At 42.8% G+C, this 15,401-nt stretch overlaps 1 protein-coding gene across 3 annotated transcripts in view; it reads left to right on the top strand.

Moving 5' to 3' along the window:
• SLC5A8 (solute carrier family 5 member 8) overlaps positions 1-15,401 on the top strand; it is a 43,970-nt gene that overhangs the window by 16,087 nt on the left and 12,482 nt on the right. For all 3 annotated transcript variants that reach the window (XM_075934269.1, XM_006125861.4, XM_006125862.4), the window contains exons 7-13: positions 1,489-1,618; positions 2,244-2,332; positions 4,732-4,844; positions 6,555-6,622; positions 6,957-7,043; positions 8,188-8,384; positions 12,617-12,720. In XM_075934269.1, the coding sequence (XP_075790384.1) occupies positions 1,489-1,618; positions 2,244-2,332; positions 4,732-4,844; positions 6,555-6,622; positions 6,957-7,043; positions 8,188-8,384; positions 12,617-12,720 (788 nt within the window). The remainder of the gene's footprint in view (positions 1-1,488; positions 1,619-2,243; positions 2,333-4,731; positions 4,845-6,554; positions 6,623-6,956; positions 7,044-8,187; positions 8,385-12,616; positions 12,721-15,401) is intronic.

Raw genomic sequence — 15,401 nt, 5'->3', positions numbered from 1 at the left:
ATAGTTTAAAGATATTATGTCTCACTGAAGTTTCTGGATGAAACTGTCAGCAAATCTTATTTACATCTTGGCTCCCTGGTATTATTTTGATGCACGTTAAAGGCACCTACATTATTCAGCTGAGTTTATCCCATTGATGACTGGAGAGAATTTTTAGGTCTTCCAAAGATGGAAAATGATAGAGGTACAGTGAGAAGGATTCTTATGCATTTGCAGTACTCTGGAAACATAGTATTTACAGAGTACTGCAAATGATTCCAAGCCCTCTTTCTTGATGGGTAACTGCTAATTTAGGCACCGTCGTTTTGTGTGTATAGTTGGGTTTATATTATGCCACTTGCATTAACATTGCATTTCATCTTCTTGTTGCCAAGACAGCCAGTTTTGTGAAATCCCTTTGTAATTCATCCCAGTCTGTTTTGGACTAAACTATCTTGAGTAATTTTGTATCAACTGCAAACTTTGCTACCTCCCTTTTGACCCCTTTTTTTCAGATCAGTTATGAACATGTTGCACAGCACGGGTCCTAGACTAGTACAAGCCCCCTCTAGGGACACCGGTATTTACTTCTCTACATTCTGAAAATGGGCCATTTATGCCTACCCTTTGTTTTCTATATTTTAACTAGAGAGCTTGGGAAATCTTTCTGGATTGTCTAATGAGCATTAACTTAATGGCAAGCCTTAAACACGTACCTCTGTTTTCAAACAAACTCTTTGCCCTAAGTGCACATGCTGTTAGCAACACAAAACTCATCACATTTCGCACTGAAGCTCTAGCTTGTGGGTGCTGATCACCCTCTATTCCCCTCCCCCACCCATGGGTGCATGAGCCCTGGAGTTTGTGACCAAAGGTGCAGGAATGCCGCTGCTGAATAAGGGGAGCCCGTACATATTATTATGACTGACTCAAGAGTCCCCATCCCTGAAACTGCCTTTGAGGCCTGAACATACAGGAGAATGTGTGGCTCCCTTCCTGCTAGCTTCCCATGAATGAAGAAAACACAGTGAGACATGCAAAATAACTACAGATGTTACATGACCTCAGGATAGATTCCATTATAGGATGCACCTCTGCGATTATATTGTGATCCATTGCTAGTGCCAGTTATTCCCATAAACAATCTCATGGGCTGACCATGTGGCTGCTTGTGTGAATAACAGCTCACCAGGTCGGGAAGGGGGGGTCACAGTGTGAATCCTAGTCTCTGAGTTACTCTCTGGCTAATCATGGTTTTCAGCAATTCCAGGGGTGTTGAGAGCTTTGCACTGCTCTGGTAGCCAGTCAGATCACAGCATGTAACTAGACTAAGAAGTGTTCAGTTAACAAGGTTTCTCTTTTCTTTGGCTGCCAACAAGGAAGCAAATGCAGGTACAGTAGGACCTGTTTACCTTTACCAACGTTTCAGTATGATGCTGTTTGATCAAGATTCCAAGAAGAACTATGGCTAACTCATTACTGTTGTTGTTTTCTTTCATGTTTGTGCAGATCTCTCTATATAAATCTTGTAGGACTGTGGGCGATTCTTGTTTGTGCAATGTTTTGTGGATTAGCAATGTACTCGATATACCGTGATTGTGACCCATGGACAGCAAAGCATGTGTCAGCACCAGACCAGGTTTGATACTAAGCATATCGATGGTTTAATAGCTGGGGATGAATTAGAATTGCTGCCTTTAGGGGCTGTTCCTAAAGTGTGAGACTGAGCACACATATCTCCAGCGTCATGGGTGCTCTTAGGATCTGTCCCTTAGGAAAGATACATTAAGGAACATTTTGGGACACTTGAAACCAGGGAGTATATTTTATTTGTAATTAAGGAGGACACATGGATAATAAAATAAGGAACCAGAAATCCTCTTATTCCCTAGTGATGCACAGAACAAGGAAGACCAAGGATGACAACCCTCTGTGGGAAACTAAATTTTTTTTGGCGGGGGTGCTCCCCTGTGCTACAACCAAAAGGTCCAAAATCTGTGGCTCTTTCTTCCCCCTGAGGTCCACATGGCTTAAGAGAGATGCAGAGTGACATGGGTGGTTTGCATGGAGGCTCTGTGCCTTTGCTTTCTCTGGCTTAGGCCTGAACCCCCATTCAGAGGATGTGCCCCTGTCTAGGAAGGTCGGGGGGAAGCACCTCAGATAGCATCCAGTGAGTTAGGATTACTGAAGCAGGGAGTCACTACAAAGAGGCAGGAAGGGGAGATTTTAATTTTACTATTTCTCAATCTATGCATTTTTTTCAGCTCATGCCATATCTGGTATTGGATATTCTACGAGATTTTCCAGGGGTACCAGGGCTTTTCGTGGCTAGTGCCTACAGTGGAACATTAAGGTAATATAATCATCCTCAGTGGCATTCATTGGCCATTTTTATGCATGCTTATTAGAGCATAAATTGCAATTATCCCAGATCCTTTGCATTGAATTTCCCTGCATGCATATGTTGCTGTTCTTTAAACAGGGAACAATTAGAAGCTGTTTGATGGGAGCAGCTTAAAAGCTTTTTCAGACTTCACCAGTGGAGCTTCACATTTCCTTGTATTGATGTAATTGGGTCTCCTCTGCTAACGAACTCCACCGACAGGGCTAGTCTTAGCCTTAGCATTATAAGCAAATATCATGAGCAAAAAACAGCACTTTAAAGTGTCAGTGTTGTAGACTAAAACCTAGCAGAGCTTGTAACTGACAACTCCATTCCGGCTAAGTCTACACAGCCACTTTGCTGCGCTGCAACTTTCTCACTCAGGAGTGAAAAACACCCCCCTGAGCTCAGCAAGTTGTAAAGCACCAGTGTAAAGGGGCTTCCACTAAATACCCAACCCTGCGAGCGCAGCACGTTATAGCGCTATAGAGTAAATGGAGTTTATTCATGGCATTGGGAGAACCATATGTTCACTTTAAAGTGCTGCCATGGCTGTGCTTTAATTTTAGAAGTGTAGACAAAGCCTCACCTTGCTTCAAAGCTTCATTCTGTCCACTTTACTAGCTGCATTTGTAAATTATTGAAGCCATATACGGACACAATGCAGATGCAGTTTAATGGAATGGTCTGTTGCTTTCCAAACCTTCCTTTCCAAACCTTCAGAACTGTATTTTAAAGCCATGTCCCTTCCTACATCATAAGAAGCCCATTCTGCTTGTTAAGGACTTTTTACAAACTAGTGTTTGCAGTTTAGAAATACAGGATTTTGAGTCAATCCTGCGAAAATGGTCAGAATATTTTTTTTCAAATGGTGATAATAAAAAGTTTTTTCTCCAACCCCTGATAATTGAAAACAACTGAAAAGAGTTTTGCTTCAGCTTTGCAAAGCTGTATACTTTTTAGGGGCAACCAACTGTGGAAAATATGAGCCCTTAATATGAATGTTTTGGAAAATCCTGAGTATGCAAAAAATCAGAGATTAGAATGGGAACTATTAACAACCTCAGCTATGGTAGTCACACCCAGAGCAACTGCTATAATGCTGTGGCTGGATAAGTTTTTGACTCTTATATGTAGCTTTGTAAGTCAACATGATGAAAAAGGCAATACTTTGGGGATTAATCTGATTCCTTGGTAGAGTAATGTATAAAAATGTCCATCTGTGGATTGTAGGTGATGGCATGTTGCTAGTCCTGAGAAGCACAGTGGTTGCACCACTGTAAGAGGCCAGATGCTGGACTAGCTGGGGAAAAATAAAATAATACTTTTGCACTTTAATAGATTCCTGTTTGCAAAGTGCTTTAGGATCCTTCAATGGAAGAGGTTGCAGAAATGCAAATTATTATTGTATCTCCAGTGTTGCACTTGAATTCTGTTAATTAGTTCATCTTGTCTGACTTTGACCACTGATGGTACCACCAGAATCTAAAAGAGAAGGGAAAGAGTAGGCAGTGGGGCATGTTTTTCTGTAGGGGAACTATGATACTATTTCATGTGATCTAGGAAGGTCGTACTTATTCAACAGTAGCTGGATCAGTTCTCAGGAGAGGGGATTGATGTTTTAAGTGTTTTGAACAAATGGTTTTCTCCAGGTCTATTGAATGCTCACTGGAGCTCATAATTAATCATTGAGTGCACAGAGCTGCATATTTTCTGTGTCATGTGATCTGCACCAGGGCATATCATGTTCCAACCACAATAGAAGCATGCCTTTTTTAAGATTTAGGCCAAGGTTTGCAGAAATAGGTGCCCAAAATTAGACTCCCAAATCCATATTTAGGCACTTGGAAAAGTATCTAATTTTCAGAAATGGCAAGTACCTTGCATTTGAAAACCAGCCCACTTCTTTGAATATGGATTTAGATCTCTAGCTTTAGGCATCAATTTTTGGCCTATAGAATGCATCCAAAATAGTCAGTGAAATGCCACACAATGTACATCCATTAGCTTACATGTACCTCACCCAAAGTATGCTAAACATATTAATGAATTCAAAAAAGGTTTTAAAATACTACTCATCTTTTGCACAACATCCTTCTATAGCACTATATATGTAAACTTTCCTTTCACTCATTTAGCTGATTGCTTTTTTCTTAAAACATGCATTATCCTCTGAGAACAACTATTTTAAGCAATCGCAAAATGCAATAGTTCAGTTTCTCAAGTTTATTTCCATTAGTAATAATAATTTCAACCTCTATAGAAGTTACAGCCACATAGGGTGTCTCTGCAATGATCTCTGTTAAATGTTGGTAAATCTCAGCTCAGATCCTACCATTCAAAAATGTTTAATATTTTGTCATCTGTAGCACAGTGTCCTCCAGCATCAATGCTTTAGCAGCTGTAACCGTTGAGGATCTCATTAAACCTTACTTCAGCTCCCTCTCTGAAAAGAAACTATCTTGGATTTCCAAGGGGACGAGTAAGTTTGCAAGGGATATTTTCCACTTTCACCATAAAGAAAAATGGCTTGGTTCAGATATCACTTATAAGGGTGTAAATCAGGAGTAATTGAATTAAAGTCAATGGAATTACATCAGTATAAAACCTGTGTGAAATCAGAATCGGGCCAAGAGTTTTCGGATATGGGAGAGAGGGTGAGCAGCTATTTAAAGTGAGCATGGGAAAGGGCATCCTGTTTGATCTTTAGGTACAGGTTGAACCTCTCTCGTCCAGTACCCTCGGGACCTGACCAGTGCTGAACGAGAGAATCTGCCAAATCAGGGAAGGTAATGCTGCTAGACAGTATTGACCAACACTTCCACTGCTTCCTGGGCTCTTAGAAGTCATTTAGGAGTAAATTAAAGCTGAATTATAGCACAGAACTCTGAGAGCCAGAACTGGTGGCTATAAACAAACTTTAAGGAACCACAGGAACCTTGGCCACACTAATGATGAGAGGAGATCCAGCTAACTAAAATTATGCCTGAGCACAGATGTTGCCGGATCAGAGAGTACCCAACTAGAGAGGTTCAACCTTTAGTACAGGTAAAATAATCTGATATTTAAAGATATATATTATATATTGTAGCCTTGTTCAGTCTAGAATCTGAATACAAAATAGGATTGAAATAGGTGTTATTTTTCATTCCATCAGTCAGAAGGCAGGTGCATGGGATGGAATTTTGTAACAAGTCACTTGAATGTGGAATTATTTGGCAGGGTACATGGGTGGGGAAATGTACCACATTGCACTCTCCTGCTAGAAAACGTGAGGCTTCACTACCACTACCATATTGCCTGAAGCCCTCGATCTCAGAATTTTGGGTTGAACATACAGGGCTAGATCTTCTACTGGTTTAAATCTGTGATGCTCCATCCATTTCTTTGCTGGCTACCTCAGTTGGCATCAGGGGAAAATATGGCCCACAGTGCCCCAGTTAGTTTGCTGGAAAAAAGCTAACACGTCTTTCCTGTAATTAGCTTAGTAAAGGGTAAAAGAATACAGCCAGTAATTCGCTGTATCCCGAATGACAGAACATGCTGTGCCAGTGAGCATACCGGTGCAACAATCAGTATTGCAACAGAATGTGGTTTCTTAAGCATTATTAACAACTTTTGATGCCAACTTTTGTTTGCTATGGGAATGGAGGCTCACAGGTCTGAACTCTGATAAATGCCTCACCTTTGGTATTAGAGCTTTGTGGGTGATGGATGTAAATAAAGCAGCAATCCAGCATTAGGGAACCTGGGATGAAGAGACTTCATTTGCTTAGGCTGTCTATCTCCAGGCTGTATGGGATATACTTAGCCATGGCACTCCAATAATCTAAACGTGTTTTCTCTGGTACAAAACTCAAGTGGAAAGACGATCCGCTCTTCAAATAAAAAGTGTTTGTGCAGAGGATAAGAGGAGGCATGTAGATGATTCTTGCTATGTTTATTATTCCCAGTACTAGTCTCAATTTCTTTTTAAGATCTAATCTTCAACTAATCATAATCTCATAGGATTTGTTGTTTCCGTGATGCCCACCTGAGGTAATGGAGAGCCTGGCCTTTTGTTGGTTTGACCATCCTCAGAGACCATCCCAACTGCCATGTATTTTTGTATTTACTACTAGTAGTATTGGACTAGAAGGAAACTTTATTGTAGAATTTTAAATGTTTATATTTGTGTCTCTCACCCCTTTAGGTCTTTTTTATGGAGGCATATGCATTGCCATGGCTGCTCTGGCGTCCCTTATGGGTGGCTTGTTACAGGTGCATGTTTAACTGCTTTTCCCCTCTGTTTCAATAACTAGAAGAAATGATTCAAAAGAACAATCATTGGCTACTGCACAGTGATTAATTTTCATCCCTTCATGAGTATTTACCTTGGAAATTCTTAGGACTCAATCCTCAACTAGTGTAATTTGATGTGGAGTTTCACCACCTTACACCATCAAGGATCTGGCTCACAGCCAGCTTCAACCCCTGATTGCAGATATTTCATTTCATCCCCTTCTCCCCTCCCCACGTCAGTGGTATCATGTGACACCTTTTGGCTTTGCTGTGTGATACACTACTTGATATACAACTTTATTCTCTTCCTCAGGCAGCTCTCAGTATTTTTGGCATGGTTGGTGGCCCTCTTCTAGGACTGTTTACTTTGGGAATCCTCTCCCCTTTTGCGAACCCCATCGTAAGTACAAGTTGTGAGTCTTGCTGATTGAAAATACACTGGTCATATTAGGGATCATCTCCACCCCCAATAATTTTGTTTTAGACATTAGAGAAGAGGTTTTAGATTGGCATTTTCCCATACCTACCTTCTTTCCCAGTCTACAAACCCTTACCGCAATAGTTAGACAACAAGGCTAGTAGTTTAGTCTGAAAAAGATGGTTTAAAATGGTAAGATTCACTTGTCACTTATTTTCTGCTTGTTTCCTATGACTAACGCCTTGATTTGTCTTTGCACAGTGCTGCAGAATCAGTACTATTGTGCCGTAAACAGCCTAAAAGGAGAAGTATGTTGTTACTTCGTGGCATTACAAAGTTATGGTTGCAAATTTAATTTTCAGTTTTGATTTTGGTCACTCTAATTTAAAACAAACACACAATCTTAGATCTAAGGCCAAAGTATATATTATCTGTGAATCAAACTGAATTGCACAAGACATTCCTAAATTATGACATCCTAAAAACAGATATGTTCTCTAGCGTTCATAAAGTCTAACTTTTTGGTGCTTGTAGCAAGAAGCCTTAAGAGCAGTAGAGAAGTGAAACTTAGTTCTCTTATCAACTCCCAGTTGTTCACAGTCTAATATCAAACATCGTTAACTGTCAGTTAACAGTCTCAGAGGTGTAGCCATGTCAGTCTGTATCTTTAAAAACAACAAGCAGTCCTGTAGCACTAAGAGACTAACAAATGTATTACTTCATGAGCTTTCGTGGGTAAAACCCAATTCATCAGATGAGTTGGAGTAAAAATTACAGAATATAGAGTACATATAAGATATCACAGGACTGCTTTTTGTCTGTTAACAGACAGAATACTGTGTGGGGGGGGGGACGGTGGAAGGACATAAATTGTGAATTTTATGCATCTGTTCAATGGTATTATAGGCCAAGAATTTTAGACATTTGTGCCTAAAATTGGACTCAAGCCCATATTTAGCCATCTAATTAAGTGGCCTGGTTTTCAAGTGTTGAGCACTTTTCAACAGCCCCCATTGTAGTCAGTTTTGAGAATAGCCTCTCAGTACTGAAAAATCACGGTGTTATTCCTTGTCATCCTTCTTGGAGTTTTTGCTTTATTCAATCCAATATTTACTTTGTTTTACAGGGCGCATTTGTAGGTCTCATTGGGGGCTTTACTGTTTCACTCTGGGTTGGCATTGGGGCTCAGATTTACCCTCCACTCCCCGAGAGAACTATGCCATTAAACCTCTCAACTATGGGCTGTAACACAGGCAGCAATTGGACTGCAACAACTGTAATGCCAACTTTAACAACTGTCATACACCTGCAAGCCGCTGAAAGGTATATAACAAATCAGCCTCATGTTGCATTGTTGCTTGATTTACAGTGATATGGATGCCTGTAGTAGTTGGATTGTTATAAACATCTTCACTATTTTAGTTACCTGATGAACTGAAAGGGAGCAGAATGGTGTGGTTTTGCCTACGGGGTCGACTTATTGAAACCCCCTAGAAGTTAGTGGGCTTTAGATTAGTACTGTTGAGTTCTGCAGTCATGTGTGCCATACTGGGAATTAGTTTTGTTTCCATAGTATGGATAGGCAAAGGGGACTTATGTTTATGTCTTACAAACAAGACTGCTGCTGTTTTCCTATCTAAGGGTATGTCTACACTACAGAGTTAGTTCGAACTAACGGACGTTAGTTCGAACTAACTTTAATAGGCGCTACACTAGCGCTCCGCTAGTTCGAATTTAATTCGAACTAGCGGAGCGCTTAGTTCGAACTAGGTAAACCTCATTTTACGAGGATTAAGCTTAGTTCGAACTAGCTAGTTCGAATTAAGGGCTGTGTAGACCCTTAATTCGAACTAGTGGGAGGCTAAGGCTTCCCAGGTTTCCCTGGTGGCCACTCTAGCCAACACTAGGGAAACTCTATGCCCCCCTCCCGGCCCCAGACCCCTTAAAGGGGCACGGGCTGGCTACGGTGCCCGTGCCAGGTGCAAGCCTGCCAGCACCCAGCTAGCAGACCCTGCACCTGGCACGGATCGAGCCAGCCACCCGATGCCCCCCAGCCCTCCGCCTCTTCCCGGGACCAGGCTGGCGGCTCCCGGGAGCTTGCCCGGGACTGCAAGAGGCGGGCACCCGCCTGGGCTAGTGCAGACATTGTGGACCTCGTCCACGATCTCCGCACTAGGCACAGGAAGGTGGCCGTCTAGGGCAGGAGAGCTGCCAGCCTGGCCACCCAGGAGCAGGAGTGCATGAAAATCAAGGGGGTCCACTGAGACCCCCGACCCTGAGCCCTGAGCTTACAATGGCCATTCTGGGTCAGACCAAAGGTCCATCTAGCCCAGTAGCCTGTCTGCCGACAGCGGCCAAGCCTAGGGACCCTGGAGGGGATGGACCGGAGACAGTGACCAAGCCATTTGTCTCGTGCCATCCCTCTCCAGCCTTCCACAAACTTTGGGCAGGGACACCACTCCTACCCCCTGGCTAATACCACTCGATGGACCCAACCTCCATGACTTGATCTCACTTCTCTTTAAACTCTGTTCTAGTTCTAGCCTTCACAGCCTCCTGCAGCAAGGAGTTTCACAGGTTGACTCTTTGCTTTGTGAAGAACAACTTTCTGTTACTAGTTTGAAGCCTGCTACCCATTCCTTTCCTTTGGTGTCCTCTAGTCCTTCTTTATGGGAACTAATGAAGAACTTTTCTGTATGCACCCTCTGCACCCAACTCCTGCTTTTAGAGACCTCTATCCTGTCCCCCCTCCGTCTCCTCTTTTCTAAGCTGAGAAGTCCCAGTCTCTTTAGCCTCTCTTCATATGGGACCTGTTCCCAACCCCTGATCATTTTAGTTGCCCTCCCCTCTCCCAGCCTCTCTCTTCCCCTCTCCCACCTCCTTTTCCCAGTCTCCCCCAGTTTTGTTCAATAAAGACAGATTCCATTTTTGAACACAGTTGTCCTTTATTTGGTACATCAAGAAAAGGGGCTAGGGAAGGGTAAGTGGAAGGAGGTGAGGGAGGAATGGGGTACGCGCCCCCGATGGGGAGGACTGGGCTGGCTCTGCGGGCTTCTGGGGGTGGAAGCTCTCCTGCAGCCCCCCAATTGCGCCCTCTCCCCAGATGGCAGCCTGCGGCAAGTGCAGCCGGGCTGATGGCCGAGTGGTGTGATGTGCCCAGTGTGGGCACTCCGGGCACACCAAACCAGGACTGCTTTTCAAGTGGGGCACCCCTGAGAACTGTCGGTCCGGGGTGGGGGTCGGGACTCTTTAAGCACAGCCCTCAGCTAGCCTGAGACAGCATCTCCACACTCTAAGTCCTCCTCTGATGCCCTGCCGGCACTGCTTCCGGCCATCCTTAAGCCCGGTTCAGGGTCCACTTAATGTGGACATGCTAGTTCGAATTAGCAAAATGCTAATTCAAACTAGTTTTTAGTTCTAGATGCGTTAGTTCGAATTAGCTTAGTTCGAATTAGTTAATTCGAACTAACTTAGTTCGAATTAGTTAATTTGAACTAAGTTAGTTCGAATTAGCGCTGTAGTGTAGACATACCCTAAGCTAGTTAAACCTTGAGGGTGATCAGGGGTACATCTACACAGCAGTGTTATTTCGGAATAACTGACATTTTTTGGAAATAACAAAATGTGCGTCTACACAGCAAGCCATTATCTCAAAGTAATGTTGAGATGGAGGACTTCTTATTCCAACTCCTGTAACAGTCATTGTGAGGAGTAAGGGGAGTCAAAGGAAGAGTGTTCAAAGGAAGAGTGCTCTTCCTTCGACTTCCTGCTGTGTAGACAGTGCCAAAAGCCAAATTAAATTATTTCAACTTCAGCTATGCAATTGATGTAGCTGAAGTTGCATAGCTTAATTCAACTTTTGCCCTTCTGTGAGATGTACCCTAAGTGTATTCAGCGCATTTTCCATCAAGAGTTTATCCAACAACATTAGATCAGTAGATAGCCACATTCTGCAAAACCACAGAATCAAGTACAACTGAGTGAAATGCTGGGTTTTTTTCTCTGCGATAGTCATACATCTATCACGTGATACAGGCAAAACCACTCCACTCCAAAGACCAAATAGTGATATCAATAGGAGAATAAGGAGTGGCATCTTGATTAAATTAGATGAAAAGATAATGTTTAGATTAAAAAATACAAGCGTTGTTAATTCTGATGTCTCCAGATGTAACTGCATCAGCAGCTTGCTATCTTTAGGTAAAAGTGTAATCTAGGTGGTGAATATTGCATTGTTAAGTGAATTGTGAGATTATTTAGGCCTTCCTCTGAAGCAGCTGGATCCCTGACTGGATGGATCACTGCTCTGGAGTGCCTGTGTCTACATGCAGTTTCACCAGCATGACAAGTGGGATGTTACGCATAAGATCAAACAACTCTTAAACCCCAAAGCACTTGTGTTTAGTAGGTTCTGCAGGATATCTGTTCTGCTTCAAGTCATTACTTAGCATTAACAGTGGATAATTAGTTACCATTTCTTAAATGAAACCCAAACTTTTAGCAAATTCAAATAGTAATCCGTGTAAAGAGCCAAGTAAATGTAGTCATGTTTCTGAGGCCAGAATTAATACATACCTGGTTTAAGATGTTGGTCCATGTACTACTCTCTGTGGCATGTTCCAAATGGTCATTTGATGTTTTTTTATGCTGCTTTGTATCATAAAGCCTCAAAAGCAAAGTGAGCTGAAACCTAGTTGACTGGATTCCAGTTAACTGTAGGATTGCCAGATGGTTTAAACAAAAATACTAGACACACTTGACATTATATCACAATCTATATTACATCTTATTTAGAAAATACCAGATATTTGTATTTTCTCATTTATATTTTCTCAGTTTGTTTCCCGAACAGAACGCTCAAATACTGGACTGTCCAGTTCAGAACCGGACACCTGGCAACCCTAGTTAACTGAGATTTAATGCACAGCACCACTATTAAAAAGAGATCTGTGGAAGTGATGGCACAGTCTGTGCCTCAAAGACCAGGGAACACCCCACCCCCACAAGAGAGCTGTAGGTCTGGCATTCCCTTGGTGGTGCATGGAGATAACCGAGCAACAATGGCTGTTGGATGTGGCATGCTCTTCTCTGTCATAATCCCCCATTGCAGCTCATTAAGAGGGGTGAAAGGTGCAGACAGTGTGGCAGCATGGCTCCAGGGCTTCCAGTGACTCCCACAGAGAGGCTACCCCCTCTTCACTTCTGCCCAGCATTCCCCAGGGAGCTGTCATGTTTCTTCCCCTGCTTCCTCCTCAATGCTTCACATCATGACAACTGTGCTTTAAGACAAAATGGAGGCACGGGCTCTTTTGGTTTTACTGGCCATGGCCCATTTGCCCATCCTACTGACCTGCCACTGCCAGTTTTACCTCAGAGCTTGAATGCATATTTTGCCCCAGGTGGATGGCTCTGCAGGAGAGTAGCAGGTGGCTCATTATTTTTTAGCACAGAACATTTCTTACAATATTTACCTTTATTTAATAGTTTTATACATTTTCAGGTTGTCTGAATTTTGAAGTAGACTATAACAGAGTGTTTCCTTCCCCTTTTCTTAGACCTGTCCTGGTCGATTATTGGTATTCCTTGTCATATCTGTACTTCAGCACACTTGGGACCCTGGTCACAATAGTTTTGGGAATGATTGTCAGCCTCCTAACAGGTACCTTTTCCAGAGTTTTGGTTTAACACAAGCGTAAGTTGTTTTCCACATTAATGTCCCTCCTATGAGATATTTCAGTGTCTGCTATGGTTGAGCCTGCACTCTAGTTTCATTCACTCACAGCTTTCTAGAACCTTTGTCTTATGGCCTGAAACTTTTCAGACATAGTCTCTGTCCAAGGGGGCCACTGCTTTCTCCTTTGAATTGTGACGTTTTTGAAGCTGATGAGGAGATGGGGTGGTAGGGGAGAGGGAGTCCATTTCCCCATTGAGTTAAACCTCAGCCCCTGCTCAGGTTTAAGAGCTGGCATCCAGCAGGGAGCTAGCCCTGCCTGAAGAGAAGCATCTTTCCTTCTCCCAGAGGTTAATAGCGATTTTGCTTTGAGTGAGTTTAAAGCATTTGATGTGTGCTTACTGAGCCTGTTTTCATGACACTTGCCAAACCATGCACCAATGTAAAGTCACATTAGCGCCCAAGGAGAAAAGTGCATTGAAATAGATTGCTGCCAATTATTAGTGTCCTCTTAGTAGGCAAGACAGTTGGGATCTGAACTCCAAGAGCCCAACCCAACCCAACCCTCTGATTTTGGTACCAGGAAAAATCCAAAATGAGGCTATTATCTCGCTTGGATGCAGTTCATAAAAATAAAATAAATAAATAAATAAATACTAATAAAAAAGCACAGACCATCACACAGCATTTTAGAGCAGCTCATAAGGTTTGGGTGCAGTTGGAGCCTAGACCAAATTCAATCTAACTCCTTAGCTAAAGCTCATCTAGACCTAAATCCTGCATTCTAAGCTCACCACTGAGGCCACACACTAAACATGGGCTATGTCTACACTGCACGGTTATTTCACAATAAGCTATTCCAGAAGAAATACACCAAAATAGCTTATTCTGAAATAGCACATCTACACTACAGGGAAGCCTGGAAATTAATTCAAGGCAGGCTCCCCTAATGTGAACATGCTACCTCGATTTAGAACCCCAGGAAGCACTGGGGAGTAATTAATTTGAATGGCCTGGGGAGGAGCTATTTCAAAATAGCAGCAATGGAGCATCCACGCTACTGCTATTCTGAAATAGCTATTTCAGAAGAGATGTTATTCCTCGTGGAATGAGGTTTACAGATTTCGAAATAAGCCATTGGTTATTTCAAAATTATTTCAAACTAATGGGCTAGCTGTGTAAACGCTCGCATAGTTATTCCTAAATAATGCTGCTGTATAGATGTACCCACAGTGACCAGGATGGTTTCCATTAGACACTGCATGTAGCAGAGGAGAGCAAGGTGCATTGTCATGGGTTTCTTTACCCTAAAATTCCTCAGTCTCTTTCTGGAACCCCTGGGAGCTCTCCTTTTCCTTCCCCCGCTTCCTCCTCTGTGCTTCACATCATGACACCCGTGCTTTAAGGCACAGCACGTGGGAAGGCTGGACACAACTCCCACCTGAGCCCATCAAGGCTGCTCTTGATTCATTGGCACTAGAAATCACTGCAGCATGACATGAGACAACACCTGCCCAATGGATTGGGGGGCTGCAGACTGGGAAGCCTAGAATTGAGCCTGAACCTCAAACTCAGATTCTTCACATGGTAGCCCAGTGGATGACTGCTGGGCCCAGATATTGTTAAGGTTGCTTAGAAATAGTCCCCTTTGGATTGGATTGGTTAGCAGCTTGCGTTTCTGCTTCTCTGTGACACCATGTGCACAGAATCAGAGTACGGTCCTAAGAAACAGAAATCCAGGAGAGGGCCAACAAGCCCCAGAGTGCTTCCTTTCGGATGTAGCACTCATATCTGTCATGTACCATTGCATAACTGACACAACCTAGGGAAAACAACTTTGGGCAATTACATGCTGTATATTCTGTAACCCTTTGCTGTCTGACTCTGCACAGGCGGTCTGAACTGGATAGAAGCAGGTAGCTGGAGTCTGATGCACTCTGACCAGTTGGAGTGATAGCAATAGGATGAAATTTAATAGTGAGAAGTGTAAGGTTGTGCATTTAGGGATTAATAACAATAATTTTAGTTATAAGCTTGGGACACATCAGTTGGAAGTAACGGAGGAGAAGGACCTCGGAGTCCTGGTTGATTATAGGATGATTATGAGCTGCCATTGTGACATGGCCGTGAAAAAGGCAAATACGGTCTTGGGATGTATTAGGTGAGGTATTTCCAGTAGGGATAAGGAGGTGTTAGTGCCATTGTACAAGGCATTGGTGAGACCCCATTTGGAATACTGTGTGCAGTTCTGGTCTCCCATGTTTAAGAAGGATGAATTCAAACTGGAACAGGTACAAAGAAGGGCCACTAGGATGATCCGAGGAATTGAAAACCTGTCTTATGAAAGGAGACTCAGGGAGCTTGGCTTGTTTACCTTAACCAAAAGAAGGCTGAGGGGGACATGATTGCTCTTTTTAAATATATTAGAGGGATAAATACCAGGGAGGGAGGGAAGCTTAATACCAATGTGGACACAAGAACAAGTGGATATAAGCTGGCTAGTAGGAAGTTTAGACTGGAGATTAGACGAAGGTTTCTAACCATTAGAGGAGTGAAGTTCTGGAATGGCCTTCCAAGGGAAGTAGTGGGGGCAAAAGATCTATCTGGCTTCAAGATTAAACTAGATGGGTTTATGAAGGGGATGGTTTGATGAGATGACATGATCTTGG

The sequence above is a fragment of the Pelodiscus sinensis genome, chromosome 1 (genome assembly GCF_049634645.1).
Source record: "Pelodiscus sinensis isolate JC-2024 chromosome 1, ASM4963464v1, whole genome shotgun sequence".
Taxonomy (NCBI): Eukaryota; Metazoa; Chordata; order Testudines; family Trionychidae; genus Pelodiscus; species Pelodiscus sinensis.
The sequence above is the reverse complement of the archived record's forward strand: the minus strand, read 5'-3'. Positions and strand labels throughout refer to the sequence as shown.